The sequence below is a fragment of the Brassica napus genome, chromosome A1 (genome assembly GCF_020379485.1).
Source record: "Brassica napus cultivar Da-Ae chromosome A1, Da-Ae, whole genome shotgun sequence".
NCBI lineage: Eukaryota > Viridiplantae > Streptophyta > Magnoliopsida > Brassicales > Brassicaceae > Brassica > Brassica napus.
In genome coordinates this window covers 23,583,874-23,605,451 of record NC_063434.1, presented here as the reverse complement: position 1 = coordinate 23,605,451, position 21,578 = coordinate 23,583,874, and the positions used below count along the sequence as shown (strand labels likewise).

At 45.9% G+C, this 21,578-nt stretch overlaps 2 protein-coding genes across 4 annotated transcripts; one reads left to right on the top strand and one right to left on the bottom strand.

The window, feature by feature from the left end:
- Window positions 1-198: 198 nt before the first annotated feature.
- On the bottom strand, window positions 199-20,642 carry LOC106346002 (mRNA cap guanine-N7 methyltransferase 1-like). Of its 3 annotated transcripts, XM_048737685.1 has the most exons (15): window positions 20,577-20,642; window positions 20,346-20,461; window positions 20,108-20,170; window positions 2,243-2,322; window positions 2,091-2,159; window positions 1,960-2,031; window positions 1,797-1,898; window positions 1,664-1,720; window positions 1,362-1,500; window positions 1,167-1,231; window positions 1,033-1,083; window positions 882-944; window positions 684-807; window positions 544-605; window positions 199-472 (listed from the first exon to the last, which is right to left on the bottom strand). In XM_048737685.1, the coding sequence occupies exons 2-15, from the start codon at window positions 20,419-20,421 to the stop codon at window positions 374-376; spliced, it is 1,122 nt and encodes a 373-aa protein (XP_048593642.1). In that variant the 5' UTR covers window positions 20,422-20,461; window positions 20,577-20,642; the 3' UTR covers window positions 199-373. The 3 variants fall into 3 exon arrangements, with proteins under 3 accessions (XP_048593642.1, XP_048593639.1, XP_048593645.1); XM_048737682.1 differs by having other exon boundaries at window positions 20,346-20,586; XM_048737688.1 differs by lacking the exons at window positions 2,091-2,159; window positions 20,577-20,642 and having other exon boundaries at window positions 20,346-20,552.
- LOC106352811 (meiosis-specific protein ASY2-like) lies at window positions 10,859-13,104 on the top strand. The gene is made up of 2 exons (XM_048737679.1): window positions 10,859-11,791; window positions 11,869-13,104. Exons 1-2 carry the CDS (start codon window positions 10,859-10,861, stop codon window positions 12,976-12,978), a joined length of 2,043 nt encoding a protein of 680 aa, XP_048593636.1. The 3' UTR covers window positions 12,979-13,104.
- Window positions 20,643-21,578: the final 936 nt, after the last annotated feature.

The following is a 21,578-nucleotide window of genomic DNA, read 5'->3' as shown; positions in this document are numbered from 1 at the left end:
GTTCGTAAAGAAAAGAAACAACAGTACGATCTTTCTCAACTTTCTCAATACACAATGGGTCTTTGGGTGTTCGATTTGGTAAGTTTCCTTCAGTTTTCAGTATTTTAGATAAAAATATATATGAACAGTTTGGACATCGATGAAATAAATTTAAATTGGTCTTGGTTGAGTTCTTTCTGGTTTTGGTTAAACAACACAAACAAAACGCCTTTGAACCTGTTATACAAAGTGAGTTGCGAATAACATACTACAAATCATGAGTTTTATCATGCTGATGATGATGATGGTCAGAGTCCTGATGGTATATTCTACTAAAGCATAGCACAGAAAAACAGTTTTGGGCCATTGTGCAAAATTACACTCTTTTAACACTTCAGTTATCAATATACAAAACATCGTCTTTGGATAAGTTCATTTTCCCATTCTTCCTCCTCCCTCCTCTCCTTTGACCTCCATCAGATTCTCCTCCTCTCTATTAAAACATACCTGAATCAGGGAGGGAAAGAACTAAAACCGAAAGAAGATGAAAGAGAGAAGACAAACCTTCCTCAAGACAAAAGAGAGGTATAGATATGCAGCATCCCATTCATCAGCTGATAACGTGCCTGGATATAAAATGGTCCCAAACATATAGTTATGTTTCTATCGCAAATTTGGTTCAGAGTCAAAACACTAAGACTTACTCTGGTCTTGATTACCATCACCCAAAGCACCAAGCCTTCTCATGAGTTCTACAAACTCCGGTTTTTTCATATACTCATGGACAAACTCGTGTGAGTTCTTCACAAACACCAACTCTAGATCATACTGTTCATGGGACAATGTCAACCTGCTTGAATGATAAATAATGTTTGAACATGGAGAGGAGTAAAATTAGTTACCTCGTCGGCTAAAGACTTGAAGATGTTAAAGGGCACAATCCATTCAGGGCAATCAACAGCATCCTATCACAAAACATCTCTAAAACTTATTCTACATGCTTCAGTTTCTGAGGTAAAGTACTAAGTGAGTTACTCAAGAAGATTGTAGTACCTCAAGATGAAAGACGTATTCAATACCAAAGGGGCTGCTAGATTTGAACTTCTGAAGCATAAAAGAGAATCATCATTAACATGGAACAAGAGAAAACTATAAGAACTTTGTAAATAACAGAAGAAGTAACACACCTTTTGAGAATATTCTTCACCAAAACGAATCCAGTACACACTATTACCAATCTCCATACCTTCAGCTGTGTATTCAATATAGACAAAGAAACAGATAAGCTGAAGAGAACTCCATGTGTATAAGATCAGTGTGAAGACTTAACGCACAACTAAAATGTTTATAAAATCAAAATTTAAGCAAAAAAAAAAAGGAACCTTGTCGAAGTTTTTTAATAATAACATTGGCATCAGGCATTGTTCCGATAAAGACGCCTCCAGGACGAAGAAGAGCTGAGACATTAGCCAAAGCTCGTCGTGCACGTGCCTCAGTAGTCCATGAGTAATGCATTGCAAACTACAAATTTAAACAATAATTCATTATCTTTAACTACACATCATTCGAATAACTATTTGTACGCAACCTAGTTTTAAAAAGTCGAACTAGATTCCACCAAACATGTTATGTGGAACTGGATAATGAATCTTTGGCGGAAACAAATGACTTATGAAAGATGAACCTGGCAACTGCAGATATCAAAAGGGGCATCCTCTTCAAGAATCTTGTCTAGTTCTACCTGAGATTGACAACAAATGAAGCTTTGACTTCCCTGATAGTATCATGACAAGAAACTAAAATCTAGGAGCTTATACCTCAAAACAATCACCACATAACAAACGGGAGGGAAAGCTGAACTTCTTACGGCGTTGGTGATGGTCTGCGTCCCCATTATAACGCGTTCGACAATCTTCAATCTGTCCCACATAAAATCATTACACATATCTATATATAGAGATACAGAAAAAGAACACATACCGAGCCTTCAGCAATATCGATTCCAACATAGTACCCGATCCTTGCCTTGTCCCACTTGATCAAATCACCACCCTGGCAGATGATAAAGCAATCAGTCTTAAGAAACATGAACACAACAAGAGTACAATAACCTTCCCACAGGCAAGGTCTAGAACAGCATCGTCAGGACGAGCATAAAGCTGGATCAACACACTTTTAATCTGTTTCGTTTTTGCAAAGAGAACAACAAATAATCAATATATATCATTGAAACAACAAAGAGCGGAGTGAGTCATCAGCAAACCCAATTGTTAAGTTTCTTCAAATGAATGATGGGACTAGCTTCTCTCTCTTCCAAGGTTTGGTTGGTTCTTCGACTGTAATTGTTTAAGGTGAGTTTGGTCTCGGTGAAGTAAACAATACTAAAAATGGGTCGAACAGAGGCGTTTATTAGATTTCGAGATGATGTTACAAAGGTGGAGAAAGTAAAAGCAGGCCGGAGCTCGTGAGAGCTTAAACCGGAAAAGTACAAATAGCAGAGAGATGATTGTACGGATGATAAACCCTAATCTCGCCGCTAAGTTTGTGTAGCTCAGTGTTCATGATCTTTCTCCTTTGCTTTCCTCTCCTTTTATACTCTGTTCGATTACCTTAACCTAATCTCTTTTTACTGATTGGGCTTTGTCGGCCCTTCGGGCCTGATTATGAGGCGCTCGTTCCGAGCCGTTTAGTCGATCAGCCTCGCTTCGCTTGCTCTCCGCTTCGACTAACGGCGCTTCCTGGTTAAGTTGAAGCCTCGAGAATCGGCTTCTGCGCCGACGTCGACTCGGTTTGCTGGATTGGGCCTTTTGTTCGATGGGCTTTGTGGATGGGTTAAATCCATCCCCAACAGTAAGTCCCCCCCCAGTTTATTGATGGTCGAGCAATCGATCCTCGATGAATTTGGTGTCTGTGGTTCGGAGAACAAAAGGTTCAACCCGAGCAAGCGACTGACCGTTGAGGAGTCGACCCGTTCAATCGATACTTCTCGATCGAGAGAGTGGATTGACGCGTCCGTTTTTCACGCGTTGCGATCGTGAGATAAATGCTTACGGGTCGAGAAGACGGACCGGCGCATCTGTCGACCACGCGCCTGATATCTTGCATATTTGCATTGTTTTATCCATTCATCCATTAGCATTTTCATCATATAGATTAGGATTTAGCCATGTCTAGGTTGCATTTTGCATTCATTGTCCTCATTAGGTGTTGGAGTGCCACATGGAGTTCTTGGGGACATTTGGATGCATTTGGAGCTTAAAGGACGTGAAACAGGTGATCATTGGACGAGCAGAGCATGGGAGCGAGGTTCCGCAGCGACGTCATGAGGTCGCTCCAAAGCACCTCTCAGAGCGACCTAGCTAGAGCGACCCCGTGAAGTCGCTCGCCATATTCATCCCGTAGGAAGCTAGAGCGACTTGCCCAGAGCGACGCACCGAGGTCGCTCGCATCTCACACCCTTCTCGGAGCGACCTCCCAAAGCGACGCACCGAGGTCGCTCGCATCTCACACCCTTCTCGGAGCGACCTCCCAAAGCGACACCCCGAGGTCGCTCGCGTCTCTATGGCGAGACGACACGAAGCGAAGCCTGGAGCGACCTCTCAGAGCGACCTACCAAGGTCGCTCCCGATCCAGAGCGACCCGTTGGAGCGACACACCAAAGTCGCTCGCGACCTCTCGCCCGGACACACCAAAAATCGGCCCTGGAGCGACTTCCCGGAGCGACACCTGCAAGTCGCTCCGCGTTATTTTGCTGCCGAAAATCATGATTTCTTAAGGACCTTTTTGCAATTTATTTTGGACGTTTTGCACTTGGAAAAACCTATGTTTTAAACATCTTTTGTAGCCACCAGTGGCAGATTATCTTTTATCTTTTGATCTATTGAGAAATACACAAGAACTCTCTTGAGAAGTTCATCTTTTGGATTTTGATTGTTATGTTCTTGTGTTCTTGTTGATTTCTTATCTATTTCTTTACATGATTAATCTGAAATCCAATATGGGTTTAAGAGGAATCATGGAGATTAGTGAGTAATCACCTTTTGAATTCATGGGTTAGGGAGATTAAGGGTGATTAGGTTAGAGCTAGGATGTTTTAGTGTAGATCATTCATATTTCCTTGCTAGTAGAGTAATCATAATGCATCTTCTGAGTTGGCCACTCAGTTGTTGATCCTTAGGCATTTCTCACCCGAAAGGTGTTCGATGAAATGCCCGAGACAACTCTCCTAGGCTTTTAGTATACTTTGCCAAAGACATTTGTTGTTAAAGATGCTAAGATAGCTAATAGACTTGTTAGTAATGATTGCTTTCATATTATTCAACCAAAGACATTTGATGTTTGAGATATGTTAGCAAATGAGCATTCATCTAGACATAGAGCTTGCTTAGAATTGTGTCTAGGCTTAAGGTTGATAGTTTGATTGATCATTTGCCATCCTTAATTCGATACTTGATCACCCAAGGTCTAATCCCTATGCCCATGAGTTCTCTTTTCCCTTAGTTAAGAAAGTATCATTCTGTTATTGCATTCTAGTTTAGTAGTAGTTTAAAACCCATCGAAATCATTGGTTGCACTTAGATTAAGTGAGTACTTGCATTCTCAGTGCTTTGATATCCCTCAGAACTGGTTCGACAATCTTTTATACTACAACATTTGTCTTAGGAGCCTTGAAAACTCCTAACATCAAATTGGCGCCGTTGCCAAATTCTGAGTAGATTTAAACATTGAGATTTAGTCACTTGCTTGAGACTAAGTCATTTTTATTTTCTTTTGTTACTGATTCTTCTTCACCTCCCTTTAATCTACAGGTGTATGCACTTGAGGAGCAGGGGTCCATCAAACCTAGTTCCAAGAGCTGCAGATATCAGAGCTTTAGAGAGAGAGTGTGCTAGAAAGAGAAGAGAAGAAGAGCAACAGGCTCACTTGCAGAGATTGGATACTGATATGGAAGACAAGATCGACCTTCTCATTGCTGAAAAAGCCACCCAAGAGCAGCTGAAGTTTGTTGGTAACTCCAGGCAGGAAGATCCACTTGCTGTCAATGAGGTTGAGGGTTTGGAAGGTCAGGAAGAGTTGTGCTTCATCAACAACAATGGTAGCTGGTACAAAAAGGAGCCCAACTTTCAGTACAACAACTACCAACAGAAATCCTATCCCAACAACCAACAGAGTGGTTATCCGCCTAGAAACAACCAGCAAGGCAGCTATCAGCCTCAGCAAAACCCCTCGTCTGGCTCCTCTGCTCCTCAAGAGAGCAGCACTGATACCTTACTGAAACAAATCTTGGAGTCTCAGACTAGAAGTGAGAAGCATGTTGGTTATGAGTTGAAGAACCTTCATACCAAGATTGATGGGAGCTACAATGAGCTCAACAACAAATTCTCTCACCTTGCTTCTACAGTCAGGAATTTAGAGAATCAGTTTGCTTCCATGAACACTCACCAGAATCGCCAGCAAGGATCTCTACCTGGAAAGTCTGACCAAAACCCCAAGGAGGCCAAAGCTATCACCCTTAGGAGTGGTAAACAGTTACCTCCTAAAACCCTCACCAAGGATGCTGAGAAACTAGGTGAGGGGGTTGCCATCAACATAGATGATGAAGTGGTGATTGTTGATGAGAAGATCAATGACGAGATCTTGGAAAAGATAGTAGAAGCCAAAGGTAAAGGAAAGGTTGGGGAAGAGAAGAAGACAGTAAAAGATGGTGAAGTTGTTACTCCAGCAAGTGAAAGTTCTTTTGTTCCTCCTCCCTATGAACCCAAACTACCATTCCCTGGTAGATTCAAGAGGCAGCTGCTAGAGAAATACAAGGCTCTGTTTGAGAAGCAAATGAGTGAAGCTCAGGTTGCAATGCCCATCATCGATGCTTTTATGTTGATTCCTCAATACAGCAAGTTCTTGAAAGATGCTGTAGCTGCAAAGAAGAAGGAGATGGAAGGCATGATGATTCTTACCCATGAGTGCAATGCCATCATCCAGAGGCTTGATGCTTTAGAGAAATTAGAGGATCCAGGAAGCTTCACACTACCTTGTGCTCTTGGACCTATGGTATTTGAGAAAAGTCTCTGCGATTTGGGAGCTAGTGTCAGCTTGATGCCTTTGTCTGTTGCAAAGAAGCTTGGATTCACCCAGTTCAAGAAGTGTAGACTCTCTCTGGTGTTAGCTGATCGTTCAGTGAAGTATCCTGTGGGCATCTTAGAGGACCTCCCTGTGAAGATTGGAAGGTATGAGATACCTACAGATTTTGTGGTGCTTGAGATGGGTGAGGAGGCTCAAGATCCATTGATTCTAGGAAGACCATTCTTAGCTACAGCAGGAGCTATTGTTAATGTGAAGGAAGGCACGATTGATCTCCATTTGGGTAAAGAGAACATCCTCCACTTTGACATCAAGAGGAAAATGAGGAAACCAACTGTGTTCGGGCAAGCCTTCTACATTGAAGAGATGGACACCCCTGCTGATGAGCACCTTGAAGAGTTACCACCTGAGGACGACGAGGAGGGAGCATCTCCCTCTACTCATTCCATATAGAAGGTAACCCACCACACTCCCTTGTATATACCATTTCATTTTTGCATATTAGTCTTCTTTTCGGTATCTCTCTCTCTACTTGACGACACAGAGACTGTGTCACTCAAGTTTGGGGGAGGTACCAAGTATTTGATCATGTTTGCTTTGATGTTGTTTCATTGAGTCATGCATGGCATACCTATTTGCATAGATAAAAAAAAAAAAATCAATCATTTAGTTTGCATCATTTGCATTTTTAGGAGAGTCTAGAGCATATAGGTTGCATTCACTTGCATTGGGAGCAATGATTTGAATGCCTTGTAAAGAACACTACGTTGCACTTGACTAGCTTTTGCACCTCTCAAAAAGACTTGTATGTTTCGAGCCTTGAAAACTCTTCCTGAAACTTGTTGATTGCTGAAACTCAGTCTTTGAAGCCAACTACAACCTTATTAGAAATGAATGAACTTAATGCTTCTTGCTTAGGGTCCCTTGTGTACTGAGTCATGGCTATACACACTGGAGTTGTCACATCTTTTATGCCAATCTTTTTGACAAACTCTAGTGGTAGACCACTCCCAAAACCTTTCCTTCCTTTTAAGCTTTCATTGTTTGATGAGTGAGGCCTTCTTCGGAAAGTCTTACATGCGCATAATGTTGAGAGTATCGGGAACGACAATGCTTGATCTTCATTTTTGCTAGATTGGACACTCTTTTGTCTAGCTATAGGTGGGAGGGTGAGTGTTGTGATCATGATTTGGGAGAAATGAAAAATAAAAAGGATAGACTCTTTGTGCTTAAGTGAATCGATTTTCTGGGATAAGTAGAGAACCTCTAGCTCTAGTTTTGAAAAGTCTTGGCCCCCAACCTAAAAAAAAAAAAAAATAAAAAAAAATAAAAAAAAAAAAGAAATAGAAAAAAAAAAAAAAAAAAAAAAAAAAAAAAGAAAAAGGGGGGCTAGCAAAGTTGTTAGGAGCTAAGAAATGTTTTGAGGTTGTGAAAAATCCCTTGTAGATTTCAAAGAGAAGGAGTTAAAGTTCTTAGGATCTTTTGGTGAGAGATGTGAGTAGGGTTTGACATTGGGAAATGATTGTGTGATTTGTATGTTTGGGAAAAGGGTAGAACAATGGAGATTGAGCATTGTATGCATGAGTTGGTCCCTTTCTTAGATATATTATGTGCAATGTCAAGGCTACTTGTTTTGAGAGTAAACCACCTTAAAGATCATATGTTTTGAACCTCTTGAATCACTTGAATAAAAGCCTTCCCTTACCCAACCAAATGACTTGGACCAACTGACCATTTGCAAGAATTCACCTGATGTTTTGTGCTTAATGAATGTGAGAGTTGGTTGATTTGAATGTGTGGATGCTTGATGATGAGTGTAAGAACAAAAAGAGTTAAGATAGGCCTAGAGAAGCTAGAGTGTAATAAGAGAGTGTGCTAGTTGTGTTTCTTTTGGCTATGTGCTCCCACCTTCAACCTCTCTCCCTATGAGTTCTAGAAAGTTCACTTGTGGACAAGTAAAAGAACAAGTTTGGGGGAGTTGATATCTTGCATATTTGCATTGTTTTATCCATTCATCCATTAGCATTTTCATCATATAGATTAGGATTTAGCCATGTCTAGGTTGCATTTTGCATTCATTGTCCTCATTAGGTGTTGGAGTGCCACATGGAGTTCTTGGGGACATTTGGATGCATTTGGAGCTTAAAGGACGTGAAACAGGTGATCATTGGACGAGCAGAGCATGGGAGCGAGGTTCCGCAGCGACGTCATGAGGTCGCTCCAAAGCACCTCTCAGAGCGACCTAGCTAGAGCGACCCCGTGAAGTCGCTCGCCATATTCATCCCGTAGGAAGCTAGAGCGACTTGCCCAGAGCGACGCACCGAGGTCGCTCGCATCTCACACCCTTCTCGGAGCGACCTCCCAAAGCGACGCACCGAGGTCGCTCGCATCTCACACCCTTCTCGGAGCGACCTCCCAAAGCGACACCCCGAGGTCGCTCGCGTCTCTATGGCGAGACGACACGAAGCGAAGCCTGGAGCGACCTCTCAGAGCGACCTACCAAGGTCGCTCCCGATCCAGAGCGACCCGTTGGAGCGACACACCAAAGTCGCTCGCGACCTCTCGCCCGGACACACCAAAAATCGGCCCTGGAGCGACTTCCCGGAGCGACACCTGCAAGTCGCTCCGCGTTATTTTGCTGCCGAAAATCATGATTTCTTAAGGACCTTTTTGCAATTTATTTTGGACGTTTTGCACTTGGAAAAACCTATGTTTTAAACATCTTTTGTAGCCACCAGTGGCAGATTATCTTTTATCTTTTGATCTATTGAGAAATACACAAGAACTCTCTTGAGAAGTTCATCTTTTGGATTTTGATTGTTATGTTCTTGTGTTCTTGTTGATTTCTTATCTATTTCTTTACATGATTAATCTGAAATCCAATATGGGTTTAAGAGGAATCATGGAGATTAGTGAGTAATCACCTTTTGAATTCATGGGTTAGGGAGATTAAGGGTGATTAGGTTAGAGCTAGGATGTTTTAGTGTAGATCATTCATATTTCCTTGCTAGTAGAGTAATCATAATGCATCTTCTGAGTTGGCCACTCAGTTGTTGATCCTTAGGCATTTCTCACCCGAAAGGTGTTCGATGAAATGCCCGAGACAACTCTCCTAGGCTTTTAGTATACTTTGCCAAAGACATTTGTTGTTAAAGATGCTAAGATAGCTAATAGACTTGTTAGTAATGATTGCTTTCATATTATTCAACCAAAGACATTTGATGTTTGAGATATGTTAGCAAATGAGCATTCATCTAGACATAGAGCTTGCTTAGAATTGTGTCTAGGCTTAAGGTTGATAGTTTGATTGATCATTTGCCATCCTTAATTCGATACTTGATCACCCAAGGTCTAATCCCTATGCCCATGAGTTCTCTTTTCCCTTAGTTAAGAAAGTATCATTCTGTTATTGCATTCTAGTTTAGTAGTAGTTTAAAACCCATCGAAATCATTGGTTGCACTTAGATTAAGTGAGTACTTGCATTCTCAGTGCTTTGATATCCCTCAGAACTGGTTCGACAATCTTTTATACTACAACATTTGTCTTAGGAGCCTTGAAAACTCCTAACATCAGCGCCTAATTGGGTTTAGGCCCAATTAGGCCTTATTAGGCGTAATGATGGCGCCTTGATCTCCGCGCTTATCTTTTCTTATAAATAGCTCCCCCCCTCTCCACTTCTTTTCATTTCTCTCCGCAGCGCTAAAGGTACTTTCTCTCTCTACGCTCCTTCTCTCTCTTTATCTTTGTTTTTAGATCTGCGATTATCCGAGATGTCGTCACCCCGTCGTTTGACGCGAGAACAAAAGGGAAAGGGGGCGGTATCTTCTCGGGATTCTGACGATACCCATCACGAAGCGATGATGGATTCGGAAAATATGAACTTATCGCAGCGTCTCTTGGTCTCGGAAGCGAGGGAACAGTTCCGGGGCGATGACGACGGTCAGGAAGCGGTCGACACCTCGATTGTTCCGATCAGCTATTATCCCGGGAACATCTTCGCCGAGGAGAGTCCAATGGAGGTTTGGAGAATTCGACCTTCGGTCGTCGACGGACAAGATTGGTCCAACGTCGAGAGGACGAAGTCCACCGTGGAGTCGGTGGAAGCTATCCTCCGAGATCTCAACGCACACGGGGTCTCGTTCATCATTCCAAAGCGGGACCAGAGGCCTTGGTCGCCTCCGAAGGGATATCAGTGCATCTACGAGTCGTATTTCAGGAACGACACGAAATTATGGTTCCCGATTCCTCGAATCGTCACGGCTTACGCGTTCCGCAGAGGAGTCGCTTTGAGCCAGTTGATGAACGGTTCTCTCCGGTTGATGGTCGTTTTATCGGTGATCGCGGCTGAGGCGGGGACATCGATGAGTGTGAGGTCGTTTGAGGAATTGACTTCAGTTTCGATTTCCGACGATGGGCTCGTCTCGACGAGAATGCGCCCAAACTATAACGTGGTCACGGGTTATCCGACCAAAACTTCAGACTGGCAGCGCTCGTACTTCTACGTGAAGTCGAACAGGTCGGCGTTCGAAGAGCCGCCGAAGTCTGGTTACCGCGTTCTCTGGAATGCAGAGATGGGTACTGCACGCTATCTTATGTGACGATTGTGGTGTGTGCTCGTCTAACGCTTATATTTTCTTTTTGTAGTTGGTCATCCGAATCTCGCTACGTACCCCGAGGATTGGAAGGAGAGTGCTCGGATTGTCGCGTTGCAGAAGCAAGATCACTGGGAGGATTTTACTCGGGAGAGAATTCAAAGATCTGTAGAACGGATTGCGAGTCGTAAGTTCTCGCTCCTCCTTTATGTTTCCTATCAAGCGAACAAAGTCTTATTGGGATTTTTCTTTGTTTTTCGCAGAGCGTTGGGTTTCGGACTTGCTTCCTCTCATCAACCGATCGACCCTGAAACGGTTGTCTCTTTTTACCCGAGCCGAGCAAAAGGAAATCAATCAAGCCCGAACAATGAAGCAATTGCCCGATCTGAGCCTTATTACGGCGGGGAAGATAGGTGCCAAAAAGGGTACTGACGGCTCTGCGGGAGTCGAGATTACGGACGTCGTCCCCGTTATCGCCGAGCAGGCGCCCGCTGGCGGTTCTTCTCAGGGAAAGGCCTCGAAGAAGAAGAGAGGCAAGGAGACTCGGAAAGAGTCTGACGAGATAGGTCAAACCGATCCGGATAATCCCTCGAAGAAGAGTAGTAAGAAGAGGAAAGCCGCGGAACCACCTGTGGAAGACGTTCCCAGAAAAAAGAAAACGAAGAAGCAAGACTTCTCCGCGCCCCGACCATCCTCGGTTTGCGAAGAGGAACTCCGAGCCTTGGTCCCTGACGCTACTCCCGAGGTTGGGACCTCGGATGATGACGAGAATGAGACCATCGCTTTGCGTCGGAGAAGACGAGAAGGCTCTCAGCAGAATCGCGGAGCCTTAGTGGGTGATCAAGGCCTCTCTGAGACTCCGAGGGAATTGCCAGCCTCTGAAAGACCGCGAGTCCCTCTGAGGGGCGATTCTTCGGCTCATATCACGGAAGGTTCCGAAACCCGTGTGTCCGGCCGTCCCAAGGAGACCCCGGAGGATGGGTTTAAGTTCGAGTTCAGCCGAGAACTCCCGCTGGCCTGTTACCCGGAGGATTGCGCTCGCTTGCTGCGACTAGTCAAAGGCGGTCCTGACTTGCTTCCTTCAGTGGGGGACCTCATCTTTAAAGATGAGTATGAACATGCTTCTTGCTCGTCGGTAAAGGTACGCGGTTGCTTGTTTCCTTCTTTCCTGAGCCTAAAATTATTTTGGCTAAGTCTCTCCTTTTTTTTTTTAATCAGAGTCACGGCGACTGGAATGTTTTGATCGGGAAGTATGACTCGGCCCTTAGGCGGGCCAGAGAGCAGATCCGCGAGAGCGAAGAAGCCAAGAAGAAAGTGGAGGAGGCTCTTCGGGTGTCTTCGCAAGAAAAGACTGAGGCCGTTGCTCGGGAGAGGTCTCTCAGGAAAGCGTTTGTCGAGACGCGAACATCTGACGCAGCTGAATTGCAGATGTGTAAGGAAGCGATGAACAACCTCGAGGTTGTGGTAGATAAGCAGCGGAAGGAAAAGGTCGACCTAGAAAGGAGGATAGCCGCGGAATCGCTTAGGCATTCCGAGGAGATGACCAGGCTTCGGAAATCTCGTAGGTACGAGGTTACGCACGAGAGGATTCGCGTGTTGATCGCCATGATTGCTAAGGCTGAGAAACGCTTCCATAGGATTTCTCTTCGTGAGGATCAACGGGACAAGTATGACGATGCTAGGTGCCTCTACAGCCAAGCCTTCGGAACGAGGAAATGTCTCGAGCAGATTAAGGCCTCAGGCGTCGAGATCCCGCAGGAAACCATCGATTTCTTCGCTGAGCAAGAGAGGCACTATGAAGAGGAAGCAGAACGCTTGGAAGTAAAGGAAATTCCGGCAGAAGACCTTCGCCTCTCCCCGTTAGTGTTGGAATCCCGGTTTCTGATCGAAGAGATTTGGCGTCAGCTCGACCCGTTTGGATCGAACATTGGTTTAATCGATTCAGAGGCTGCCATCGCTCTTCGTACTCCCCTCGCCGACCGAAATCCCCAATCGGCAGACCCGACGGAGAAACCTGCTCAAACGGCCGTATCGTCCAATCAGAATATCGACCAAGGCGTCGATCCAACGGGGCGAACATCAGAGGGACCGGTTGTCCAGAAAGACGGGGCTGTGCCTACCATCGTGCTGACTGATTCCTCTGCAAAGGCGTCGAAGAACGCCAGCTCGTCGGCTTCCTCGTCAGAAGACCCGGGGAAGGGAGGCGACCTTCCAACCGAGACGCCAGCCGCGAATGTTACCGAGGCAATCCCAACGAAGTTTGGCCGCGTATCGGGTCCCGGAGAGGGTGACGGCAGTGGCGACAAGGATCTTCCTGTGGTCGATTGATAATCCATGTTGTTTGTTGTAACTTCTTTTACTCTTTTTTTTTGTTGCCTTGATTCCTCGGAATCTATGAATTCGGCATTCTGTAGAAACTTTGAAATTCCTATTAAGTGTTTATTTGGCTTCGAATCGTAATTCGTTTCTCATTAAGTTGTTCCTGACAACCTTGTCCGTAATTGAATATCAAAGATATATAACAAGAAAAAACAAGGCAAGGAGTTTTAACGAGTTTCCGAGGAAAAGGTATCTGGATGCTCCGCGGTAACCGAGAGAGATTTGGTCGGCCAACTCATTATTCTCTGATTTGCGATAAGATCCAGAAATTTCGCTCGTGAGTCGGTCAATGCCTCAAGCATCGGTGACGCGGGACTCTGTTTTTCCCGTCGTTTGATATCTGATCAGGATATCTTCGACCAAGTGGGATGAGTGCTCGTGCGCCGCTTTCGAGTTAAGGGGCTAGCATCATTTGATGGGTCTTTTACTCGGGAGAGTGAGACGAAATGTGTTTTTGTTAGGTTGGGGCTGGACCCCGTAGAGGGGATGCCTACGTACCTCCGGGGAGGATCAAGCCTTTCGTAGTTCATTTTGGTCCAAGTAAAAGTGACTTGGTAGTCATTTACTTGGACGAGTAGAAGTGACCGTAGGGTGCATCTACTCGGGTTTTTTTTTTTTTTTTTTTTTTTTTTTGGGAGTAAAACGGTGATGTAAATCATTTTACTCGTTCCGACAGGTTACTCGTTTTACGAATAGAAGCGACGAAGATGCATGGAGTTCCAAGCTCGTGGAACTGCTTCTCCGTGGGAAGTCTCGAGTCGGTATACTCCTGGTTTGACGACTCGAGTGATCTTATATGGTCCTTCCCAATTTGCGCCGAGTTTTCCAGCGTTGGGTTCCTTGGTGTTCTCAAAGACTTTTCTCATAACCAGATCGCCGAGCTCGAGGGGACGCGAGCGGACCTTTTTGTTATAGTAGCTCTCGATTTGGTTTTGGTAGTTTTGGATTCGGAGTAAGGCTTGGTCGCGCTTTTCCTCTAGCCCGTCGAGGGCATCTAGCAGCATTTCTTGATTAAGTTCGACATGCTGAGGCATCTTGGACCGGCGGAGACTTGTTACATTGACCTCGGCTGGAGCCATTGCTTCCATCCCGTAAGCGAGCGAGAAAGGGGTAGATTTTGTCGCTCCTCGGGGGGTTGTCCGGTGCGACCAGAGCACGCCGTCGAGTTCATCAGCCCAATGTCCCTTTTTGAGATCGAGGCGCTTCTTGATTCCGTCGATGATGATCTTATTCGAGGATTCTGCTTGTCCGTTTCCTTGAGGATACCTCGGCGTTGAAGGGCTTAGTCGGATGTTCCACTTATTGCAGAAATCTTTAAAGTTTCCGGACATAAACTGTGATCCGTTGTCCGTCACGATCTCGTATGGCAGGCCGTGGCGACAGATAATGTTCTTCCAAACAAAGCCGCGAACCTCCTTCTCTGTAACCTGCGCGAAGGCTTCTGCTTCAATCCATTTGGTGAAATAGTCGGTCAATACCAGCACGAAACGACGTTGGCGAGAATTCGGCATTGGTCCGATGATATCCATCCCCCATCGCATGAATGGGTAAGGTGCTGCGGAAGTTCGCAGTAGCTCGGTTGGACTGTGGATACTCGGAGCGTGTCGTTGGCATTTGTCGCATCGTCGGGCATATGCTTCGCAGTCGGTATTCATAGTTGGCCAGAAAAATCCCAAGTTCCGAATCTTCAGGGCTAGTGACCGACCTCCGGAATGGTTTCCACCTGCTCCTTCGTGAGTCTCCGCCATTACTAGCTGCGTTTGCTCGGCAAAAATGCATTTCAGGAGGACCTTGTTAGCCGTTACTCGGTGGAGTTCTCCTTCCATGACGACATAGTGCGCGCTGCGCCTCTTTAATCGTCTTGCGGCCCATTTATCCGTTGGAAGTGTGCCCGCGGTGAGATATTGGATGAATTCAGTCCTCCAGTCGGGTAGTAGCTGATCTTGGTCTATCATCTCGGAGTCGTCGTTGGTCTCTGATAAGGGCGTTGTTTCGGGTTCTGTGGTGACGAAGTTAGCCGACTCCGTCGAGATGTCGATGCTTGGCTTCTCGATTCGGTGGATTGGAATAGTTCTTTTGACTTGATCGCGTAGCTTGCTTCCGAGTGCTGCGAGCGCATCCGCACAGACGTTTTCTCCACGAGGAACCTTGGTGAGCTCGAAGAATTCGAATTCTTTAGCCAATGCTTGTACGACTCGGAGATAAGCATCCATTCTGTCGTTGCGCGCATCGTAATCACCGCTGAACTGACTGGCGACAAGCTGTGAGTCGCAGTATGCACTGAGTCGCTTTGCCTTGACTGCTTTGGCGAGGCGAAGGCCCGCGATGAGTGACTCGTATTCTGCTTCGTTGTTTGATGCTGGGAAACCGAAGCTGAACGACTGTCGAATGAGCTCTCCCGATGGGGATTGAAGCTGAACTCCTGCTCCAGAGCCTTTGTTCGTCGAGGAACCGTCGACATGCAGGATCCATGTTGAATCCGAGGTTTCCAAATCTTGAGCGAGTTCCGGAGATAACTCCACGAGAAAATCGGCGAGGACTTGAGCCTTAGCAGCGGTTCTGCACTTATAGGTGATGTCGAGCTCTCCGAGTTCGATCGCCCATTTGGTAAGACGGCCGGCTCTGTTCGTGTTTTGCAGGACGGTTCTGAGCGGCTGGTCGGTGAGAACTTCTACCGAATGTGATTGGAAATATGGGCGGAGTTTCCTCGCTGATTCGACGACGGCCAGGGCCATCTTTTCGAGTGTTGGGTACCGGGTTTCTGGTCCAGTCATCCTCCTGCTCATGTAGAAAACAGGTCGTTGTTCTCCTCGGTCCTCCTTGATTAGCACGCTGCTGACTGCGGCGGACGAGACCGCAATGTAGAGGGATAAAACGTCGCCTACATCTGGTTTCGCCAGGATAGGGGGGGTCGTCAGGTAACATTTGAGCTGACCAAAAGCCTCCTCACATTTATCATCCCAGACGAATTTTTTGTTTCCTCGGAGGAGATCATAAAAAGGGAGACATTTATCGGTTGACCGGGAAATGAAACGATTTAGTGCTGCAATTCGGCCTGTCAGTCGCTGGACTTCTCGGCAGTTTCTTGGACTGGGTAGATCGAGCACGGCCGATATTTGCTTAGGGTTCGCTTCGATCCCTCGCTGCGTCACTATGTAGCCTAGGAATTCTCCGGATGATACGCCGAAGGTGCATTTGGCCGGGTTTAGCTTCATCTTGTACGCGTTTAGGATGTCGAAACACTCCCGTAAATGTACCAGGTGGTCGTCTGCTCGGATTGATTTGACAAGCATGTCATCAATGTAGACTTCCATCGTTGTACCGAGCTGTTTGGCGAACATGCGATTGACAAGCCGTTGGTAGGTCGCACCGGCATTCTTCAACCCGAAGGGCATTACTTTGTAGCAGTACGTTCCTCGGTCGGTTATGAACGACGTCTTCTCTCGGTCATCAGGATGCATCATGATCTGGTTGTATCCCGAGAAAGCGTCCATGAACGTGAGCATTTCATTGCCGGCGGTTGATTCGACAAGCCTGTCGATGTTCGGAAGCGGATAGCTGTCTTTCGGGCAAGCTTTGTTGAGGTCAGTAAAATCGACGCACATGCGCCACTTGCCGTTCTTCTTCTTGACAACGACTGGGTTAGCAAGCCACTCCGGGTAACGAACTTCTGCTATCGAGCCCGCGCTTAACAATCGCTCGACTTCCTCGACAACTGCTTTGGATCTTTCGGGACCCAGCTTTCGTCTCTTCTGTCGAATGGGCTTGATATTTGGGTCTACGTTTAGCTCGTGAGTCGTGATGGACGGGTCGATTCCCTTCATGTCGGTCATCGACCAAGCAAAGGTAGACAAGTTTTGCTTTAAGAAATCTGTGATAGTGCGCTGCATCTCGTCCGACAAGTAAGCGCCTACTCGTAGCACTTTACTTGGGTCCGATTCGTCGACTGGGACTTCGAGCACCTCTTCCTTTTGTGGGCAGATCTTGCTTACAGGAGGGGAGATCGAGTTGACTAGTGATTGAGATCGCTGCAATTTGACCGTGGCGATTAGGAGATCTCGCGCAGCCCGTTGGTCTCCTCTTACTGTCTTAACCGTACCGTCCGTTCCCGGGAATTTAACGCACTGATGATACGTTGATGCGATTGCTCGCATGGAGTATAACCATGGGGTGCCTAGTATCACGTGGTAAGGAGCCTTGGTGCTGACTACCGAAAACTTGACCATCCGAGCTACTCCCTCAGCTTGTACCGAGAGACGGATAGTTCCCATGATCACTTCAGAGGAGCCGTTGAAGCCGGTGAGAGTTCTGGAAGATGGTTTCACGTCTTTTAAGTCGATTCCCATTTTTTCGAGAGTTTCGCGAAAGATGATATCGACCGAGCTTCCGGTATCGATCAGTACTTTGGTGACGTCATATTTGTCAATAGCCAAAACGACAAGAAGAGGGTCGTTGTGAGGAAAGTTTACTCCGAGAAGGTCTTCGGTCGAGAAAGAGATTGGAGGATCAGCTGGGGACTTCTGTGGCCAGCGCTGCGAGGTGTCCACCATTCGTCGGTGATCTTTGACCGCTCGTACAGAATCCCCGCATGGTGGAGATCCTCCCATAATCACGTTGATCCGCGGCCTGGTATTCGATTGCTTCCTGGTGAGAAGAGCTCGGAGGTCTTCGCTTTCCTTCGGCGGCCCGGCTTTTTTATGGTCTAACTTTGTACGCAGATCACCGACTCGCGCATTAAGTTGATCTCGTAGGTCGACGATATGGTTATCGTCGGTAGTTGCCAGCGAAGATCCTGGGCTCAGCGAACGCTTACTTCTTTTGGCGGTGAGCTCGACTCGGAGATCGGAAGATCCGGGAGTCTTGTCGTTCGTCGCCGTGGTCTTTCGTTTGAGAAGTACGCGCAAGTCTAACGGGTCGAGGGTTTCCTCGAGATCACTCTCTTCGTCTGATGAGGACTCCGGTTGGGCGCGAATAACTTCAATCCTTTGTCTGGCTGCCGGCGGATCTTCGTCGGCCGAGGCGTCACCATCGTCGCTTGGGTGTGGGATTTGCTCGGCATTCCTTGGCCTTTGGTCATCTTGGCGCGGTTTAGCCGGATTTTTTCGCTGATTTTTCCTGTCCTTGTTTCTGCTCCAACTGTTCTCGCTTCTAGGCTTCGGAGGAGGAATCTTGATTTCACCGCTTTCAAGTGAGGAGAGGAATTGCGCGAAAAGTGTTTTGCATTCTGAAGTGTCGTGGCCTTTTACACCGTGGAGTTTGCACGATTTAGTAAGCCCTGGTGGGGTCCGAGAAGATCCCGCTGCCGAATCGACCTGGGCGACCGTGGCTGGGGCGGTTGCTCGGGGGGATTCGTTTGGAGGATCCGTTTCCCGATGAAAGGTGTTCCACTTCTTCCCGTTTTCGTCAACAACGTAGAGGAGGCCGTTCTTTCGGTTATTTTTATCGCTTGGGGCGTGCTGACGGGGTTCGACGTGAGCCGTGACGGCGTTCTTAGGAGCTGATTGCTTCGCCGGGTTGTGCTTGCTCAAGATGGCTTTAGTGTCTTCTTCCATGCGTATGAAGTTATGGGAACGAGCAACGGCATCTTGCAGCGTCGTGGCGGTGCATCGATAAAGATCTTCTCGGAACTTACATTCCACAAGGAGATTATTCCTCAAGGCATCAACGGCAATGTGGTCCGGGATGTTGATCCTTGACACGACGGATTTAAAGCGCTCCATGTAATCACGAAGATTCTGGTCCTTCGTTTGCTTGAGGTTCCAGAGGGTCGAAGCCGTTGCTTCGCGCTTGGTGAACATGATGTAAGTCTTGAGGAAGGCCGAGGAGAGCTCTTTGAAGCTTCTAATTGAATTCTCTTCGAGTCCCGAGAACCAGGTTAAGGCTTGCTCGTTGAGTGTTTCAATGAAGAGTTGGCAGTATCCCGCGTCTCTTTCGTCGGGGGCAAGTCTGGCCCTTGCTACCGCAATATTGAAGGCTGTCAAATGCTCGACGGGATCTCCTCCTGGTTTGTACTCTGGAAGGCGCAACTTGTCCATCTTTCGGAGTTTAACCTCCGTCAGTTCCTCGGTGAAAGGAGTACGCGATGTTGATGCGATGACACTGTCAATCTCGGGTACTGCGCTCGTTGCTTGGTGGATCCTTGAACTCATTTGTTGGAAATTTAGTTTAAGCTCGGCGAGTTCTCGGACGGTCGATGGATCTGACGTTGTAGGAAAAACATCGGCGGCTAGGGTTTCCGCGAGTTGGAGAGTAGGATCGACTGGGTTCGTCGATCGTCCTTCCGCCGGAGTAGGGGGGTTTGTATTGAAAAGGTGACGACGAAGCGGTTGAGAGTTACCGGTGGAGGCGCTAAGAGCAGCTACGATAGCGGCGAGTTGATCGTTCGTCGTCTTCTGAACTTCTTCTTGATGAGCAAGTCGGGCTATGACTGAACTCATGAACTCCGACGAGAGGAGGGGAGGAGGCGTGAGTGCCGGCTCCTCTCCGGAGGTATCAGGGTTCGTACCTCCGGTGGTCATATCGGTCTAGAAACGCTAGGTCTGTTCTGCCCCACGGTGGGCGCCAATTGTTTAAGGTGAGTTTGGTCTCGGTGAAGTAAACAATACTAAAAATGGGTCGAACAGAGGCGTTTATTAGATTTCGAGATGATGTTACAAAGGTGGAGAAAGTAAAAGCAGGCCGGAGCTCGTGAGAGCTTAAACCGGAAAAGTACAAATAGCAGAGAGATGATTGTACGGATGATAAACCCTAATCTCGCCGCTAAGTTTGTGTAGCTCAGTGTTCATGATCTTTCTCCTTTGCTTTCCTCTCCTTTTATACTCTGTTCGATTACCTTAACCTAATCTCTTTTTACTGATTGAGCTTTGTCGGCCCTTCGGGCCTGATTATGAGGCGCTCGTTCCGAGCCGTTTAGTCGATCAGCCTCGCTTCGCTTGCTCTCCGCTTCGACTAACGGCGCTTCCTGGTTAAGTTGAAGCCTCGAGAATCGGCTTCTGCGCCGACGTCGACTCGGTTTGCTGGATTGGGCCTTTTGTTCGATGGGCTTTGTGGATGGGTTAAATCCATCCCCAACAGTAATGATCAGCTACTTTCCTCGCAAAGTTCTTTGTGCTCTCCTCTTCATCATACTCTGAATCTCCTCCTGATGTCCTCAACCCCAAACCAAAATTAAAAAAAGAATCTGACTTTTTAAGCTTTACAAATTATATTAAGCAAAATATTCCAAACCTAAAACAAGTAATCTCTTACAGTGTCAGAATAAAAGCTTGACACACCCAAAAGAAAGGGAAACAACATTCAGTGGAATCGATTCGAACCTGGAGGGTTGGGTTTGAATCTGGAGGAAGGAGGAGGAGTAGAGGTGGAAGGAGATTGGGAGAATCCTCGTTTCATACCAGATTCAAAGTAAGCAAAAAGCCCCTTTGCTTCCTTCCTATATCAATCAATATCTAATTAGCAGCAGCTGGTATGGTTTGATGCTTCTCCAATGATTAGAAACCCGAGAGAGAGAGATGGAGTTTGTATTTGTTTCAATTGAATCTTCAAACCTTCGAATCAAAGCAAAACTGGTTTATATTAGTGTTGTTTGTTTCAGCAGCCGTTGTTCGTTTCGTAAATGCAGGACATTGCCGCAGACGCAGAAATTAGATTTAATTACGTTCGTTTGGTTGCCGCAGACGTAATTTTCATTTATTTCATACTTTAATTTTATGAATTTTTAAAATTATATTTTAAATAAATAAAATATTGTAAAATTTCATATTTTAATTTTATGAATTTGTAAAATTGTAAAATTGTAGATTTAACAATATTTTTTATCATAAACAAAAGCTAAATAATACATCAAGTCTTAAATAAATAAAACAAATATTTCAAATATCACATAGAACTGATAATCAAAGTTATAAGCAAAAAAAAAAGTCATTAACTAAAACATTTAATACGGTAAACGACCTCTACCATATTCATCTGTGATGCTCTTACGCAAAGCTTCCATCGCTCTATCACCGATCGGCTCATATACAATATGTTCATCATCATCATCATCATCATCACCTTCTTCTCCTTCTTCATCACCATCAGCTCCTTCTGCTTCTCCTTCTTCATCATCATCACTTTGCCATTGTACAAAATCATGATCTTCTCGATGTGAATCACGTATGAAGTTGTGTAGCACCATCGTCGCTGTCACGAGCTTAATCCACTTGACCAGACCATACTTTGGATGCTTACGATCCAAAATCCTCTATTTTGCTTTCCATACTCCAAATGTCTTCTCAATCACTGATCGTAATCCTGAATGCTTTCGGTTGAACAACTCTCGTGCACTAACTGGTCGGATATCCCGAGTCAACTAGATAATATTTTCCAGGAGGAGGATGTGGGAAAGAAGCCTCATTCCTCGCACAATGAGTCAAGACCTTTGTATTATGTGCTCTACCAGGTACACCGAGATATGCGTATATGAACTTCATGTCGAAGTTACATATAGCAAGAACATTCATTGTAGGATCTTGCTTTCTACCTTTATATGCTTCTGCATTTTAACT